Source organism: Poeciliopsis prolifica, unplaced genomic scaffold (genome assembly GCF_027474105.1).
Source record: "Poeciliopsis prolifica strain line A6 unplaced genomic scaffold, Auburn_PproV2 SCAFFOLD069, whole genome shotgun sequence".
In the NCBI taxonomy this organism is placed as follows: Eukaryota; Metazoa; Chordata; class Actinopteri; order Cyprinodontiformes; family Poeciliidae; genus Poeciliopsis; species Poeciliopsis prolifica.
In genome coordinates, this window is record NW_026562444.1 from 663877 (window position 1) to 679671 (window position 15795).

Genomic DNA, 15795 nt, shown 5'->3' on the forward strand with positions numbered 1-15795 from the left:
CAATTTACTTTTTAGTTTTTACTGTAGTTTTTCTTAAATAGTAAGAGTTAAATAATATTTAATTTATTTTTAAGATTAATAAAATATAAACAAGAATTTGAAATAGAAAGGAAACATCTGACTCATATTGGTTCTGAAATGTACAATAACTTTTCATGAACTTATTGATTTGGCTGATTTCCTTCCATGATCTGCTGGGTGATGGTTCTACATCACTTATTAAAATTAAAACTTGAAACACACCAGAAACGCTGTCACACATTTTCCTGTTTGTTTCAGTTTTCAGGGCGAAGAAAAAATACGAGATGATTAAAGTCACAGATTATAAAGTCCTGGATTACTGGAATAAAGTCCGAACAAAGTTACGGTTCTTATTCTCATATTGATTACTTTATTTTTAAATTGTTATGACTTGATCATTATCACTATTCCCGTATTATTCCGTTATTGTAGTAATTTTACGCCTTCATTCTCGCTTTATTTCAACTTTAATTTCATTCTCGTAATATTAACTTTTTATTTTTTCGTCTGGCCCAATACTTCGTGATTCCTGACAATTTCAATTGTCAGGATTAAATGGTCAAACATAGAAAAACAACAAAAACCAATAAAGCTCGAATTTTCCAATGTGCTATTGAACACAGCATCCCTGACTCTTATTTTGAAAATTCAGCGCACACAGAGGAAGTTCCAGCAACATCTGCAGCATCCGGCCGTTTTCCCGAGCAGGTGAGCCGCTCTTCGGCTCCAGACCCGGTTTAGTTGCCCACAGAAAGCTGCAGGTCGCTGGATCTCAGCCTGCCGGCCTTTGGGAGCTGCTGCTGCTGAGACCTGAGCTCGTTTCCCCGCCACAATGAGCAGCTTGAAGGGCTTCCAGTCCCAGCTGTCGTCCATCATGGAGGCGCTGACCCGAGCCGCGGTGGCGGAGATCTGCGGGCTGGTGGATGACGGCTACGCCGTCCTGCGGCTGGAGATCTCCCGCAGCCGCAAGGAGAACGAGGCGCTGCGGACGAAGCTGGAGCTCATCGAGTCCATCATCGCCCGGGGCGGCCGCCGGACCGGCGGGCCGGAGGAGGCTGCGGCCGGTGAGCTCAGCGGAACCGAACCGGTTCTGTTTGTTATTATTATTACTGGTTGTGAATGATGAACTCAGAGCTTCATGTTTCCACCAAACTCCATTAGAAAAGTGCAATAAAGCGGTTTCGGCTCCACTGGGAACAAAGTCAGGCAGAAATTCTCAGCAGGATGAGTTTCATCTGAGGCACTTTTCAATTCGGCATATTAATAAAACCAGAAAATACAACACATCCCGGTTTTTACAGTTATAACGCAGGAGAAAGCATGTAGTGGGTTTGTTTTGTTATAGTTCAACTGATGGGTTTCCAGGGCCGGTTAAAAGCTGAGTGGGGTCCTGGGCAGAACCCAGTGCGGCCACCACCAACCTGCTGCCTGTAGTTATACTCAATGTTTTTATTCTATTGTGTCACCAGAGAGCAACAACCCAGATTAAAGATATCGCCCATTTTTAGTGTTGGACTATCAACTATAACAATTTGTATTCATTTGAAATATGACAGTTATGCCTATCTGATGCTATTGCAGTCATACATTTAAAAAATAAGATGAAACAAGTAGCAGCTGTAAGACATTGTCAGATAATACTCCTTTTTTTGCCAAGTGAAAATATTTCCAAAATGCCAGAATTTCCTCAAGAAAGGAAAAAATGTAGCTGTCCTCTTTCCTCAGCAGCAGGTGGGGAAGGGCAGCACTGGGGTAAACTGTAAACACTGCCATCTTTCCGAGGACAGAATAGAAAATGTGGATTTTGAAACTGAAGTCATTTACACACATTACTGATTTATTCCAGCGTCACAAAGCCAATACAATGTTTTCTGATATTATTTTTTATAAATCTGTCGGCGTTAAACATTTGGAAAAAACAAAACATGAGAATTCTTCCTAAAGTTTCATATATCCTGATCTGGAAAATGACATTCTTTCTAGAAAAATATATTGTTTTCTTTTTATATCAAAGCTTTTAAACCAAAGACTAAACTTCTAAAATAAAAGTTTGATATTTTTATTCTTCAGAGTCAGTGCAGTGGAGATGACTGACTGCGCATTTCAACACAAGCAGATATTTTTGTTTTGAACCATGATGGAGCCTCTACCGTGCTTTACTGGTTTGATTGATTCAGTTGAGGCTCATTGTTAAAAATAACAGCTCATTCTTTCTGTCTGTTTTACAGTTCATCCTGTAAATATTGGACATTTTCTGGATTTTTTCCTACAGGTTTGTTTTTATCTGTGTTTGTTTTCCCACCCAGAGTTGGAAGCTGAAGCGTCTCTACAGCAGATAAAACCCTCCAACTTCAGAGGACATGGATCCGTTCCTGCAGAGGTCAGACATCCCCCATCACTTTACTTCACTAATGAACTAATTTATATAAAACCGCCATGTTGTTTCTTCTGACAGGATTCTGCTGCAGCCGCTGCGGAGGAGCCGATCCAAATGGATCAGGACATCGTTGTGATCAAAGAGGATACGGAGGAGGAGAAGGACGACCCGCTGCTCCTGCAGGAGGACGGTGAGACCAACCCGCGTTCATTTGGGTTTCTCTAAGTATTCCAGCTTTAGGACACATGTATCGTTTTTCTTTATAAGAAAAAAAAACGATAGCTGCACCGCATCGTTTAAAAAATATCACACACAGGAGATCAGTTTCAGGAAAGAGTTGATCCACACCAACCCGCTGAAATACGATACACTAACAGCCAATCAGAATCCATCAAAAGAACCGCGACTTCCTGTTAGCACCAAACGTGTTGAAGCTCAAATGTACGGCCAAAACCAGCCGAGTGATTGATTTCTGTTCTGTTTTAAGAAGTTGGACAGTTTGTAGAAGCAGAAGAAACCCAAACAGAAGCAAAGTTCTGCTGTGGACGAAAGACCAAATTGCATATAAATCTGTTCAGTTTCCTCAATATCCTGCTATGTATGGACTAGGCCAGCGTTAGTGAAACCTTGGTTCTGATCCATGTTCAGGTAAGGAGGCGGACCCGGGCCTCCCTGTGGGCCAGGAGGGCCCATCCGGCAGGAAGATCTCTGACATGCGGTGTTGGGACCAGAGCAGCTCCTGCAGTGGCCGGCCGTCTCCGGGCCCGTCCGGCGCCGCTGAGGGCGGTTCTGCGGACTTTGACCTGGCCTCCGAGTCGGACAGCGGCGCTCTGTCTGCAGCGGACATCAGGACCGGCTTCCTGCTGGGATCTGGAGACGGACCGGCGGCGCTGCCCGGACTGTCAGACCTGAAGCGGGGTTCTGCTCTGGTCGGGTCCGTCCCCTGCGACGTGGATTTGGACCCCGGCGCCTCCTGGAGCAGCCAGGCCGTGCCCGGCATGATGCCGGTGCCGCACCGCTCCATGCTGCTGGCACTTGGCGGCTCCAGACTCGACCCGCTGGAGCTCAGCCGGTTCTGCAGGGACCAGCGATTTGCCTGTAACTACTGCGGAAAATGCTTCACATCATCGCGCAGCCTGGAGACACACGTCCGCGTTCACACGGGCGAGAGGCCGTACAGCTGCGCGCAGTGCGGGAAGCGCTTCACGCAGTCGGGCCACCTGAAGACGCACCAGAGCGTCCACACGGGGGAGCGACCCTTCTCCTGCGAGCACTGCGGGAAATGCTTCGCGGCCAAGCAGAACCTGCGGATCCACCAGCAGAAACATCACATGGTGCCGCTTTGACTGGGCCAGAGCCGAGCCCAGACCCGCTGACCCGCTGACAGGGCCGGCCCAAGCCTTTTGGGACCCAAAGCAGATTTCCATACATGTCAACACCAGATTCTTCATTCCTGATCTGCTCTGTATGTAACGAACCTGCATTAGCAACATTTGCTACTAGCTTAGCAGTGTTATTTTGGCTGTTAATTTTAAAATTACAGAAGTCATAAACTAAAATTATTTCATTTTAAAATGCTGAGTGGGATTTAAGTGTGCCATATTGTTCTCACCATTTGAAAGTAGCATCAGCTGATAAACACTAAATTTACAGTTTTAAACACAATTTAAACACTATTTACAGTGAACAAGTTTGAGATGTTATATTTCCCAACAGTGGCAGCAGCCATCAGGAGGAAGAAATCCCATTTCTACAACAGGTTGTGTGGCGGCTCTAAGCTGCTGCTTAAACTTGCGTATGCCTTGGGCCGGCTCTGCTGATGGACCAGAACCTCCAGCAGTTCCATGACTTTTTCTGTTCATCCAGACATTTCAGTGGAAAAGCTGCTCAGATTTCTTCTCTCTGCCTTCTCTTTCACTTTTTTTTAACTTTTAAACAGGAAGACATTCCAGTAGCAACATAGTTTTGTCTTTAGAGGCTGCATGAGTGGCGCTGAAGTTTGGTGTCAGTCAGTTAAAATTTAATTTTCTAAAATTAAATTTTAATTTTTTATCTTATAGAATCAAACAATAAAATTAAAGCTAAAGAACAACCTGCTGTGTTTACATCCACCCATCATGGAAGGTTATTAATTTTACGCTTGCGATAAAAAAAGCAGAGTGGAATAATCAAACCTGGAAGAAAAACATGTGACTGATGGTGAAAGTGAAGATGTGAGCTTTATGTTGACTGTTTTAATAATAAATTCAAACTGTTTACCGTTTGTGTAATTTATTGCAGTTGCAGTGAAATCCTCAAATAAATCATTTATCAAAAGTTCGAATCGGTTGATTGTATCAGAGCTACTTTAAAAAGATGTTATTGTTTTTAATGATCATTTTACAATCTGTTGGCTCAGTGGAGATAGTTTCATTTTAAATTTATGGTTTTATTCTTTTTTTAACCTTTAAACATTATATATGCATCCCAATTAGTTTAATTTGACAAGTTAATTTAGTAATAATGATTTGTGAAGTTTTCCAATTAGTACAGTGGATTACAACGTTAGTAAATTAATTTTTTTTACAGACATTTAGTTATCTGTAGTTTAGGCAGACTGTAAATGTTATCCTTTGGTGCACAGTGATGCCAAGATGCATTATTATCGATTATTAATGCAAATAAACTTGGTTTTCAGTGGAGGTCTCAAATATTTGGGGATTTTAGCAGAAACAGAAATACATATAGAAAAGCAAAATAGCATTGGAGAAATGAAAAGGGTAAAAATACAAAGGGAGAAAAAAACAGACAAAAATATTCAAAGCAAAACAAATAAAACTTTATAAAGACGTTATTGATAATAAAGATATTACCACGGTAAAGTAACTTGATGAAAAGACATGAATAGATTTACTTCGGTCTGTAATTTAATTACCACCAACATTTATTTACTGTGTTTTTGTACATTTAATCACATTTAATCTGAGTATTTATTTGTTTCTGTATTAACTTTGCGACAGCATTGGTCCTCTATAAGTGTCCAAATTATTGGGTTATTTAAAATACCGCAGTAAAGGTTTAACAATAAAAACTCATTTTAGTTTCTAAACGTGACTTTGAAATGGAATCTTTATCCGGACGTGACGTCACGATGAAACCCATGACTTCCTGTAGTCTTAGCCGCTGTGGAAGCTCCAGCTCTGCGAGGCTCGTGTCCCGGACGGTTTGTGAGGTCGGCTTTGGTTCGTCCGTTCGGTCCGGAGCTGCTCCAGTTCGGGTCCGGTTCCGGTAGCGGTCGGGATGTCGGTTCTGAGCAGCAAGGCGCTCCAGGAGCAGCTGTCCGCGGTGCTGGGAGCGCTGGCCAAGGCGGCGCTGGCGGAGATCTGCGAGCTGGTGGAGGAGGGCTACTCGGGGCTGCGGCTGGAGATCAGCCGCAGCCGCCAGGAGAACCACGACCTGCGCAAGAAGCTGCACCTCATCGAGTCCATCGTGGTCCCGGGCGGCGGGGACGGCCAGGCCCCGGAGGACAAGACCGAGGCGACGAAGGCGGCCGTCCCACCGGAAACAGCGCAGAGACAGCGGGACAGGCAGCGGGAAGACGCCGCGCGGGAATCCGGAGGAGGATCCGGAGGGGACGGAGGATCCGCGGGGGTGGAGCGGGAGGAGGTACCGGTTCTGACCGCACACAGATTATTAACCACAGAGACAGCAGAGGTCAGGGTATTACTCAATAATTAGTGATTGGTTATCACTAGTAATTAGTAATAACTAATTATTAGTGATAATCAATCACTAATTATCACTCAGTAATTACGGCCTGCTCCTGCAGGTCGATAAAAACATTTTTCTCTTCCTGTTTTTCTACAGTTCTTGGAAATTTCCTACAATCTCGACATTTTGAGACTTTAGAAATTTTCTGAGTTTCAAGGTGAAAATAATCCCAAGATTATTGTTGAAAATTTCAGCATTTAATCAAAGTTTTTTCAAACAAATGGTCGACTTTTGAAACAAACAAAATTATACATTTTTCTAGAAAATTCCAGAAAACTTTTGGAGTGAAATTTCCTCTTGTATTTTCCCATCTACAGTAAGCCTTTAGAAAACAACTCGTTTATATATGGAGGCACTTTTTCCCTATGGTTTCCTGAAGATAATGAATTAATTACCCATTTTGAGAACCTGAAATCAACTCATTATCTTCAGAAAACCATCGGGACAAAGAATAGGAGATTAAACACTTGAAATACTGCAGTATCTCTTGATCCATATTTCATTTTGGGTTGGTATTTTCCTCCCAGCTGGTAAAACAAAGAATCTTAATTTTGAATCATAAACGTCAACATTTAATTAAGGGACCACTCATTTGCATAAAAAGCTTAGATCCATGGATACTGCTTTGTGATTTGAGATCATTACTGAATAAAATATTGTTGATCTCAAAGAGAATAAAGAAGAAATATTTGTTTTCATTTTGGTTCCAAATGGAAAATAAAAATGAGAATATGGGAAATGTTCAGAAAATGATTTTTACATGAAAATGAAGGTGATGTGAAGCCCGTCTCCAGTTTTAATGGATATTTATCATCATGTTGCTGCGTTTGGAGGCAAATCTCCAGACTGGAAGAAAACCGTCCTCATGCACACGGAGGTGTTTCACTGCAGGACGTAAACACAGGAGCAGAATCTCGTTAAAACCGGAGACTCTCTCGTTATAACAAGATTTATATCTCATTAAAACCAGAACATATTCTGGTTAAAACGAGAAAGGTCGTAACGTGAAACTGCAGAACCTCGTGGGGCGTTCGAGTGCCGTCTGGAAGAAAACGGAGAGTCAGAGGGAAGATGCAATCTGTCAGAAAAACTTTTTTTTTCTATATCTTGTTAAAATGAGAAAGTTTTCCGGTTCTGACAAGATAACTTTCAAGTTTTAACGAGATCCTGCTCCTGAATTCAGTCCCACTCTGGCGGCTCCAGGCTTCCGTACCGGCAGACATGTTGGTGAGATGAAACTGCTGATTATTTCCTCTCTGGTCGACGCTGGAAGCGGCTTTGTGAAGTTAATTAGCTCCTAATCTGGGGGAACTGATCTTTAACGGATGAAGTGATGAAAAACAACTGCAGCTCTTTGACTTGTTCAGAGTGTCAACGCAGACATCAGCTGATATCCTGCATGGCTGATTCTGCTCTGATCAGAATGTTGTGGCTTCCTCCAGGTCCTGGATGTGGTTCTGATTAAAGACGAAGACTCGGACGGGTTCCACAGCATTGACGTCGGTGAGCAGATTGTTCTGCTGCTGCGTGATACCAACATTTGGATAATTATTGATTCATCTTTGTTTTAGATTTCCAAACTAGTTCACTTCACCAAATCCTTTTTATTGTAACAATTTATGAAGACAAAACTGCTTCATCATACTTTGAGATTTCATAGCCAGGCGTACAGATTGCCTACATTTCCCATAATCCTGATGGATTCTAGCAGGTTTTAAATCTCCACCAAGCATCCAGAGGACCGTCAGACAGCGACAGTCACATTATAGTCACAAGTTTAAATGGATTTTTCCAGCAGCAGAAAAGTGACAGAAAGTGACAGAAACCACCAGAAACTCTGAGGTGAAAAAAGGCTGAACTAGAAAATCAGAAGTTGAGGGAATCGTCCTGTGTCTCAATGCCGACTTAAGTAACATTATTTGGTTTTAACTCCTGAAGTCAGCTTCATTTCATGTCATGATTTCCTGGAAGGAGTTTCAGAAAGAGGAGGAACTTTTAAAGAGACAGATTTTTTCTATTGTACTGGCCCTTTAAATCTCTGGATGATCTGTAACGCTCCACATTTTTCCTCTCTGTCCAGGAGAACAGCGGCGCCAGGATGGCGGAGTGGCAGCCGCCAGCGAAGCCGCCTCCTCGGCTCGGTCCGTCCGGCGGCGGCCGCCGCCGCAGCCGGCCGTACATATACGGCGACCCGTCGGCGCCGAAGTCATCCAAACTGTCGGCCGGATCACAACAGAACGTCCCGGTCTACAGCCTGGACTCGCCCCGCAGCGACCCGGGCGGCTCGGCGCCGGACAACGTCCAGCTGAAGGCGGACGCCTCGGACTGCTCCTACCCGGACGTCCAGCTGGTCCAGGACTGCTCCCTGGCGCCGCCGGGCCCCAGCAGGCAGCTGTTCTTCAGCAGTGCCGCCCTGATGGAGGCCCCGTCTCCCTCCAACCGGGCCGACCTGGACCTGAACCTGGACCCGTCCTGGTCCAAACAGCCCAAAGGCTCCATGGCGTTCGCCCAGTTCTGCCCCGACGAGAACCTGGAGGGCGACGTGTTCAGCCTGAAGCTGGTCGGCATCGCCGGCTCCGCAGACGACCACGGCGGCGCCGCCTTCGAGTTTGAAAACGGCCGCGGCGGCATGCTGAACTTCGGGCTGTACGGATCCTCGCCGGGTCAGCAGCTCTCCGCCGCGGATCCGGACGACGACTCCCACAGGAAGCGCTTCGTCTGCTCCATTTGCAACAAGACCTACGCCACGGCGCAGAACCTGGAGGTCCACACCCGCATCCACACGGGCGAGCGGCCGTTCACCTGCGACCAGTGCGGCAAGAAGTTCACGCAGTCGGCCCACCTGAGGTCGCACCTGAACGTTCACACGGGGGAGAGACCGTACGGCTGTTCGCTCTGCTCCCGCAGCTTCATGGTCAAGTACAGCCTCAAGCTGCACATGAAGAAGTGCCACCCCAACAGCTGGGTCCAAACGGGCCCAACCGCTGGGCCCAAACGGCCTGAACCGGGTCCAACTGGACCCAACAACTGAGCTCAACTGGACCCAACAACTGAGCCCAAACTGGACCCAACAACTGAGCCCAACTGGACCCAACAACTGAGCCCAACTGGAACCAACAACTGAGCTCAACTGGAACCAACAACTGAGCCCAACTGGACCCAACAACTGAGCCCAACTGGAACCAACAACTGAGCCCAACTGGAACCAACAACTGAGCCCAACTGGAACCAACAACTGAGCCCAACTGGAACCAACAACTGAGCCCAACTGGAACCCACAACTGAGCCCAACTGGAACCAACAACAGAGCCGAACCAGGCTGAACTGGGCCCCAATGGTTCCTCCAGAACTTTGTTGTAAATCTTTTCCTTTGTAGCGAAGCGTTAAACGGTCAGAGCGGTATCTGTTTAAGGTTCAAAACATAATCAGATTTATTTTTCTTTGAAACCTAAATATGAGATTGTAATTTTAAACCATCTCAACACAGCTTTGGAGCTCCAATTTAAAAACTGTAGTTAATTTGTTACATGCATTTGAAATGATTGTCAAACTTGATTTATTAGCATTAGCAATGTTAACATTTGATTAACACGACTATTTCATAAACTTAATGATTATTTGTAACTAGCGATGCTCCGTTCTGGTTCTTTGATTCCAGTTCTGATCACCTCTGAGGTCCGATCACTGAGGATCATCTGATTGGCTGTTCATTTTGGTATTAATGCTACTATGAGATCTGGCAAAATGGAAAAATGATCTGGCAATAAGTTCACCTCATTCAGACATAAAACATGCAAAATACAACAGCTATTCAGTCAAAACTGATCAACCTGCGATCAATAAAATAATATTTAACAGTAAATCTGGTTCTGATTGGCTAGCCGAGTATCCTGGCTCTGATTGGTTGTTTCTGACCGGGAGGAGTTGCAGGAGATTGATTTATTTTTCTCACAGATCTTCTGTCTCATGTTGGGACGTAGCTAAAGTTAATTCAAATCTTTTTTAAGTCGCCCCCCAGAGCAGCGTCTTTCACCTCCAGATCTGGACTCCAGTCATTTCTCGGGTTGATTGTTCGGCGTTCTGACGTCATGCCGGCTGTGGCAGCTGCTTCACCTGCTGCCTGGTCGCTCCGGATGTCCAAACTGAGTCCAGTGCTTGTTTTTTAAATGTCATGTATTATTGATGCATTTTGACGCGTCAGTCCAGGTATTTTCTGTCAACACTCAAACGTTCCCCGTTCACTCTGACCTTCCTGGTTCCTCTGTTTGCTCAGGATTTGTTGCTGCGTTTGCAGTGAAGGAAAGAGGAGATGAGCTGAACAGGCTGCGAAGTGAGATACAGGCGATCGGTGGCTGATTGATCAGTAAACCTCTACTTGTAACAAATTAAAGTTTTAAATGTTTTTTTCAATGTAGGAGAAACGTTGAAAGAATCAGAGGAAACTCCTTATGTTCTCAGAAGTCAGAGGAGCAATTTAATTAAAATTAGTCATAAAACTCGTCAGAAACTCGTTTAACGATAAAAGCCAGATTAATATCAGTTTGTTGTAAAGAGATGAGTTTCATCTTGTCAATTTTCTTTCTTAGGAGATAAAACTCAAACTCAGTTTTAATCAGTTTCTTGTTACAGATGGAAACAGATAAACAAAAACGTCTCGTAATGAAAAACTTTCTTGTTTCAATGAGAAGTTTTATGTCCTTACAGCGAGAAACGAGATTCTTATTTTAAACGGTTCTGTTGTTTTCTGCTGTTTGTGTAAAACCACTTATTTCAATTTTCAAATTGAAATAAGTTCAAAAGTTCAATTTTCAGGTTTTAATGAAGCTCTGTAGCATTTTCTAAATGATGCAAAACGTTATGAGATGGAAACAGACAGATTAGAGCGGGAGGAAATTATAACTGCTTAATCCATGAAATTTAAGGATTTCAGACATTCCAGGTATTTATGATGAATTTTTTTATTTCCCTTTTATTCTGGAATAAAAGGGAATACTTCTGTCTGCAAAAGCCCTTTTAGATAATACTTCATCATAAAACTAATACTTTCCCACAGACTAATAGCCACCAGCATGCAGTACCACTCCTGACCACTAGAGGCTCCAATAAACTGTGTTTGTCTATTTTCCTGCTGTTTGAATGTTTTGTTCCTGAAATATTAAAATAATTGCCTTTTGTACGCATCCTGTCTGCTGTGTTTTAATCAGTTTTTGTTTCAGTTTAGATCCAGATTTGATTTAATTCTTTACGATTTTTCTTTGCTTTTTCTGGAAATGTTCTAAAAACTCTTCAGTCCTTCAGGTTCTTGTCCTAAACCTGTTCAGGTGAGTCCACAGATGATCTGCTCCTGGGTTTGGAGCCGTAATTTATCTAGAAACATTTTGGTTCCATGTCCACTACAGAAAAAAAAGATGCTTATATAATAGTTTTATAAATGTATTGATGTATTATAGCTTACATAAGTCCTCTGAGCAGTAGCTCCATTTTGTTAAAAAAATAATTTCGTTTGATACTTTGAGTATTGTTATGTTCATAAAAATCCCACATTTTTTTATAAAAATGACAATAAAAGTCTTTGGGGCGCCCCAACGGCTGCAGCCCTGGGCTGCTGCCCTAACGGCCACCCTGACTCCGGCCCAGTCAGGATGAGTTCCTCAACACCAGAAAGATCCTACGGGATGAAATCATCAACCTGAAGCTGTCAGACTCCGAGGGGTCAAAGTTCATTCTGAATACAAAATGATATTAACAGTAAAAACTAACTGCTGCAGAGCAAAACAAAGTTTAAATGTCTAAAACTACTAGATTAGTTTTATCATCATTAGATTTATCATCATTAGCTTTATCATCAGTAGATTTATCATCAGTGACATCAATAGTAAAACTGCTGCAGGATTTATAAACAGTGAAGACAAATAAGACCAACAAGATTAACCTAATTTTATGAAACCATGTTTTTTCCTTAATTGTTAAACAAAACCATTTTTTTCACATAAAGGTTCTAAAATGATATTTCCTGAACTTTTAAATCCCTGAATTTATTAACGGCTTTTATTTTGGTAACTCCAGGAAACGTGTGAGCACTTTGCGCATGCGTCCTGAGTTTTGTTTCCGTTCCTGTCGTGTTGAGGCCTCGGGCGAGTAAACAGAGGTTCTCCAGAGGTTCTCCAGAGGTTCTGTAGGTTCTGACCGCCTTCAGCGGTTCCGCTCGGACCAGCAGGAAAATGTCTCCGTCCGCCGCGTTTCACTCGCAGCTCGCCTCCATCATGGAGGGTTCTGGCCAACACGGCGGTGGCGGAGATCTGCGAGCTGGTGGACAGCGGCTACGCGGTGCTGCAGCTGGAGATCAGCCGCAGCCGCAAAGAGAACGAGGTTCTGCGGAGGAAACTGCGGCTCCTGGAGCTGCGGGCGGCGCGCTCTGCCGCGCTCAGAGCCGCCGCGAGCGGCAGCGGCGCCGCGCTGCTGTACGCCGCGAGCGGCCGCCCGCGCGCCAGCCAGCGCGTGCACGAGCCGAGGAGGAGCGTGACACTGACAGGTGACCTTTAGGATCCAGATTTACTTCACATTCACAGCCATTAAACCAGGGTGAAGTTGGCGTCTGATTTGGACTAAAGGGATATTCCGTAGTTTATCTAAAAGGGCTTTTGCAGACAGAAACATTTCAGCAAAATAACAAAAAGTTTAACCAGATATTTTATAATAGTGATAATATAAAGTTGAAATTTGATCTCAGATATTCTAGAAATAAACTGAACATTTGAGTGAAAGATTTTAAGAATATTCTCATTTTTACATTTCCAAAACTAATCTGCACTTGGTCTGTTGAAATGCAAAGATTGAATAATTCCCCCAGTAATAAATGCTCCAGTTAGAGTGTGTGTGTCAGGGTGTGTGTGTGAGAGAGAGAGAAGCTCAGACTGCATCAGTTTTCTATCAGACCAGTTTGGAGGTTCTGCTGGTTCCAGTCTCACCAGCTGACCTGCATTAGAGAATCAGGACTAGTTAAATATCCTCGCTCTGCTAGTTAGCATCTTAGCAATGGTTGTTTTGGACACAGAAAATCAAATGCATGCCGTTATGCTGTGATTGAATATTCTGCAGATTTTAACCTGGATAAAATCAGACACTCGGCTCTAGTGACTGAAAGTTCAACAGTTTTGTCAGAATTGAATCTAATGGCTCCGTTAAAACCAAGGCTGGAAACCGACCAACAGATATTAAAATTCAATAAACATTTGATACACAGTCAGAATTTTATATTTTCAAAAGTAATAAAAACTAAATGGCAGAAATTCGTATTTCATCAAGCCTATAATCATTTCACTTTATTTTAATCCACTTTCAGAATGCACCAAGGACTTGGAGAATAAGAACCAGTGTTTTTCAATGGCCTAGTCAAAGTGCAGATCTGAGCTCAAAATCCAATCATTGTTTTTGCTTCTCCAGAAGTTGCAGCAGAGCTGTCTCTGTCATCCAATCAGCAGACTTCTCAGTGCAGAGAGACCCGCCCACCACCAGAACCGGAACCAGAAGCTACAGGACAGATGGTGAGCCGCATCTGCTGCTGCATCAGCAGCCGCATCTGCTGCTGCATCAGCAGCCGCATCAGCAGCCGCATCTGCTGCTGCATCAGCAGCCGCATCTGCTGCTGCATCAGCACCGCATCTGCTGCTGCATCAGCAGCCGCATCTGCTGCTGCATCAGCATCAGTAGTTTTATTTCACTGCGACTGTTTAATTTAGTTTTAATTATTTAAATACTGTTTAGTTTCTATTATTTATAGAAATTGTTCTAGTTTTTTCATACTTTAGGTGCAGAATTCAGAAATAAAGTTTTGTAATTGTGTTTACACGACGCGGTCATGAAAACTCAGCAGAAGAAACCGATTTAAACCTTTGTTCAGTTTTTGTTGAACAATGCGCCTTGTTTCCAGGCAGCTGCAGCCGAGGCCACAGTGGTGATCAAGGTGGAGGATGAGGAGGAAGAGGAGGAAGAGTCCTGGTCCCAGTCCGACCCTCATGGTAAGCCTTCCTGTTGGCCTTCCTGTTGTTAACCTGCAGGTGGACTGAGTCTGGTTTCGCCTCCAGGTCGGTTCTGTGGCGGTTCTGAGGATCAGCCCGAGGCAGAAGCTTCGTCCTCGCTGGTCAAACAGGAAGAGAGCAGCGCAGACGGCGGCGTCTCTTGGACCAGCACGGAGGTGAACTCCACCTCCACCCAGCAGACCAATCAGAGGCCAGAAGCCAGCGGCTACGACTGCATGATGCTGCAGCAAGCCTCCCGTGCTGCAGCAGCAGAACCCGGCGGCTCCTCCGGGTTTGTTCCCGGCAGAAACGCTTCAGCCGATTCAGGAAGCGGCTTCAGCCACAGCGAGGCGAGTCTGTCTGCAGCGGGGCAGCGGCGGCAGCAGGGGGCGCCACAGAGGGACGGCTGGCGGCCGCAGAGCGGCGGCGGCGCCACAGGGAAGACGTTCACCTGCAGCTTCTGCGGGAAAAGCCTGGCCTGCCTGAAGAACCTGAAGACCCACATGCGGGTTCACACGGGCGAGAAGCCGTACGTCTGCGCGCTGTGCGGGAAACGCTTCTCCGACTCCAGCAACCTGAAGCGCCACCAGAGCGTCCACACGGGAGAAACGCTACGGCTGCGTCCACTGCGGGAAGCGCTTCGCCCAGTCCGGCTCGCTGAAGGTCCACATGGCCGTCCACACGGACTGCGGCCAGTTCCGCTGCTCCGTCTGCGGGAAGGCCTTCACCTCCGCCGGCCACCTGAGGAGACACGTCGCCATGCACGCCGGGGACAAGTGCTTCCCCGCCGCATTACCGTGACGACCGTCAGCAGACGCTGCGTCCCTCAGCTGCAATTTCAGACCAGCTGTCGGCCGTCAGCGTCGCTTCCTGTAGCGGCTCTGACGCTTCCTCCTGGACGGATCAGAGCCACAGGAAGACTTCCTGTTGGACTTCCTGTTGGCGGTCCGGATCATCAGGATCATCAGGATCCTCCCACTAAATGTGGAAACTGTTTCTGTGCAAATTGTGACATTTTTGTGTACATTTTTTAAATTCTGTCATATTTTGGCAGAAACAGCTGATAAAACTACTGCTGTTTTCCTTTTTTCCTGGTTGGCGCTTACATCACAGCTGTTGGGCTTCTACTGTCCCACATAGAGGACGTTTGTTCTGCTCTCCTAGAGACGCCAAGAACACAGCAGCTGTTTAAAGACTGAACGTGGATTTTGAGTCATGAGTTCCTTTAACTGGTCCAGAGGAAACCCGGAGAACCCGGAGAACCTGGAGAACCGCAGACGGAGAAAACTCAGCAGGTTACAGGATCGATTCCGTAAAGTCGGACGTTTTGGTCACAGGATGAGTTTTAAATCCACTGTGACGCTTCAGACATTAAAAGCAGCAGCATCTTCCTCCTCAGAGCTGCTGCTCTTCATCCTCAGTTTGACTGAAAGCGGCGGGTTCTCATCCGACCCGGTTCTGTTCTGAGGAGAACCGGCTAGTTACACATGATGGAGAAATGTTTTGTTCAGAGTTAAAAACGTCTTTTTTTCTGGTTTATTGTGACTCAGTGATGAGCATAAATATTCTGTTTTTGTTTAGACAGTTGAGTCAAAATTAAAGTTTTTATGTCACTTATTAATAAAATAA

The 15795-nt window shown here is 44.9% G+C and overlaps 2 protein-coding genes across 2 annotated transcripts; both read left to right on the forward strand.

Moving 5' to 3' along the window:
• The first annotated feature begins 689 nt into the window (after nucleotides 1-689).
• LOC129351731 (zinc finger protein 316-like) lies at nucleotides 690-5114 on the forward strand. Its single transcript, XM_055020647.1, has 4 exons — nucleotides 690-1085; nucleotides 2328-2401; nucleotides 2477-2588; nucleotides 3047-5114. The coding sequence occupies exons 1-4, from the start codon at nucleotides 854-856 to the stop codon at nucleotides 3742-3744; spliced, it is 1116 nt and encodes a 371-aa protein (XP_054876622.1). The 5' UTR covers nucleotides 690-853; the 3' UTR covers nucleotides 3745-5114.
• Nucleotides 5115-7588: 2474 nt separating this feature from the next.
• LOC129351645 (zinc finger protein 865-like) lies at nucleotides 7589-15424 on the forward strand. Its single transcript, XM_055020594.1, has 7 exons — nucleotides 7589-7651; nucleotides 8229-9156; nucleotides 10422-10478; nucleotides 12345-12680; nucleotides 13592-13692; nucleotides 14079-14166; nucleotides 14233-15424. The coding sequence occupies exons 2-7, from the start codon at nucleotides 8247-8249 to the stop codon at nucleotides 15198-15200; spliced, it is 2460 nt and encodes an 819-aa protein (XP_054876569.1). The 5' UTR covers nucleotides 7589-7651; nucleotides 8229-8246; the 3' UTR covers nucleotides 15201-15424.
• Nucleotides 15425-15795: the final 371 nt, after the last annotated feature.

Bases quoted from the DNA above. Each gene is read 5' to 3' on its own strand.
- LOC129351731 (XM_055020647.1), top strand. From the start codon at position 854: ATGAGCAGCTTGAAGGGCTTCCAGTCCCAGCTGTCGTCCATCATGGAG. The intron at 1,086-2,327 runs GTGAGCTCAGCG...TTTCCCACCCAG, and splicing joins GCCGGAGGAGGCTGCGGCCG to AGTTGGAAGCTGAAGCGTCT. The intron at 2,589-3,046 runs GTGAGACCAACC...ATCCATGTTCAG, and splicing joins GCTGCTCCTGCAGGAGGACG to GTAAGGAGGCGGACCCGGGC.
- LOC129351645 (XM_055020594.1), top strand. From the start codon at position 8,247: ATGGCGGAGTGGCAGCCGCCAGCGAAGCCGCCTCCTCGGCTCGGTCCG. The intron at 10,479-12,344 runs GTGAGATACAGG...GACCGCCTTCAG, and splicing joins TGAGCTGAACAGGCTGCGAA to CGGTTCCGCTCGGACCAGCA. The intron at 12,681-13,591 runs GTGACCTTTAGG...TTGCTTCTCCAG, and splicing joins GAGGAGCGTGACACTGACAG to AAGTTGCAGCAGAGCTGTCT.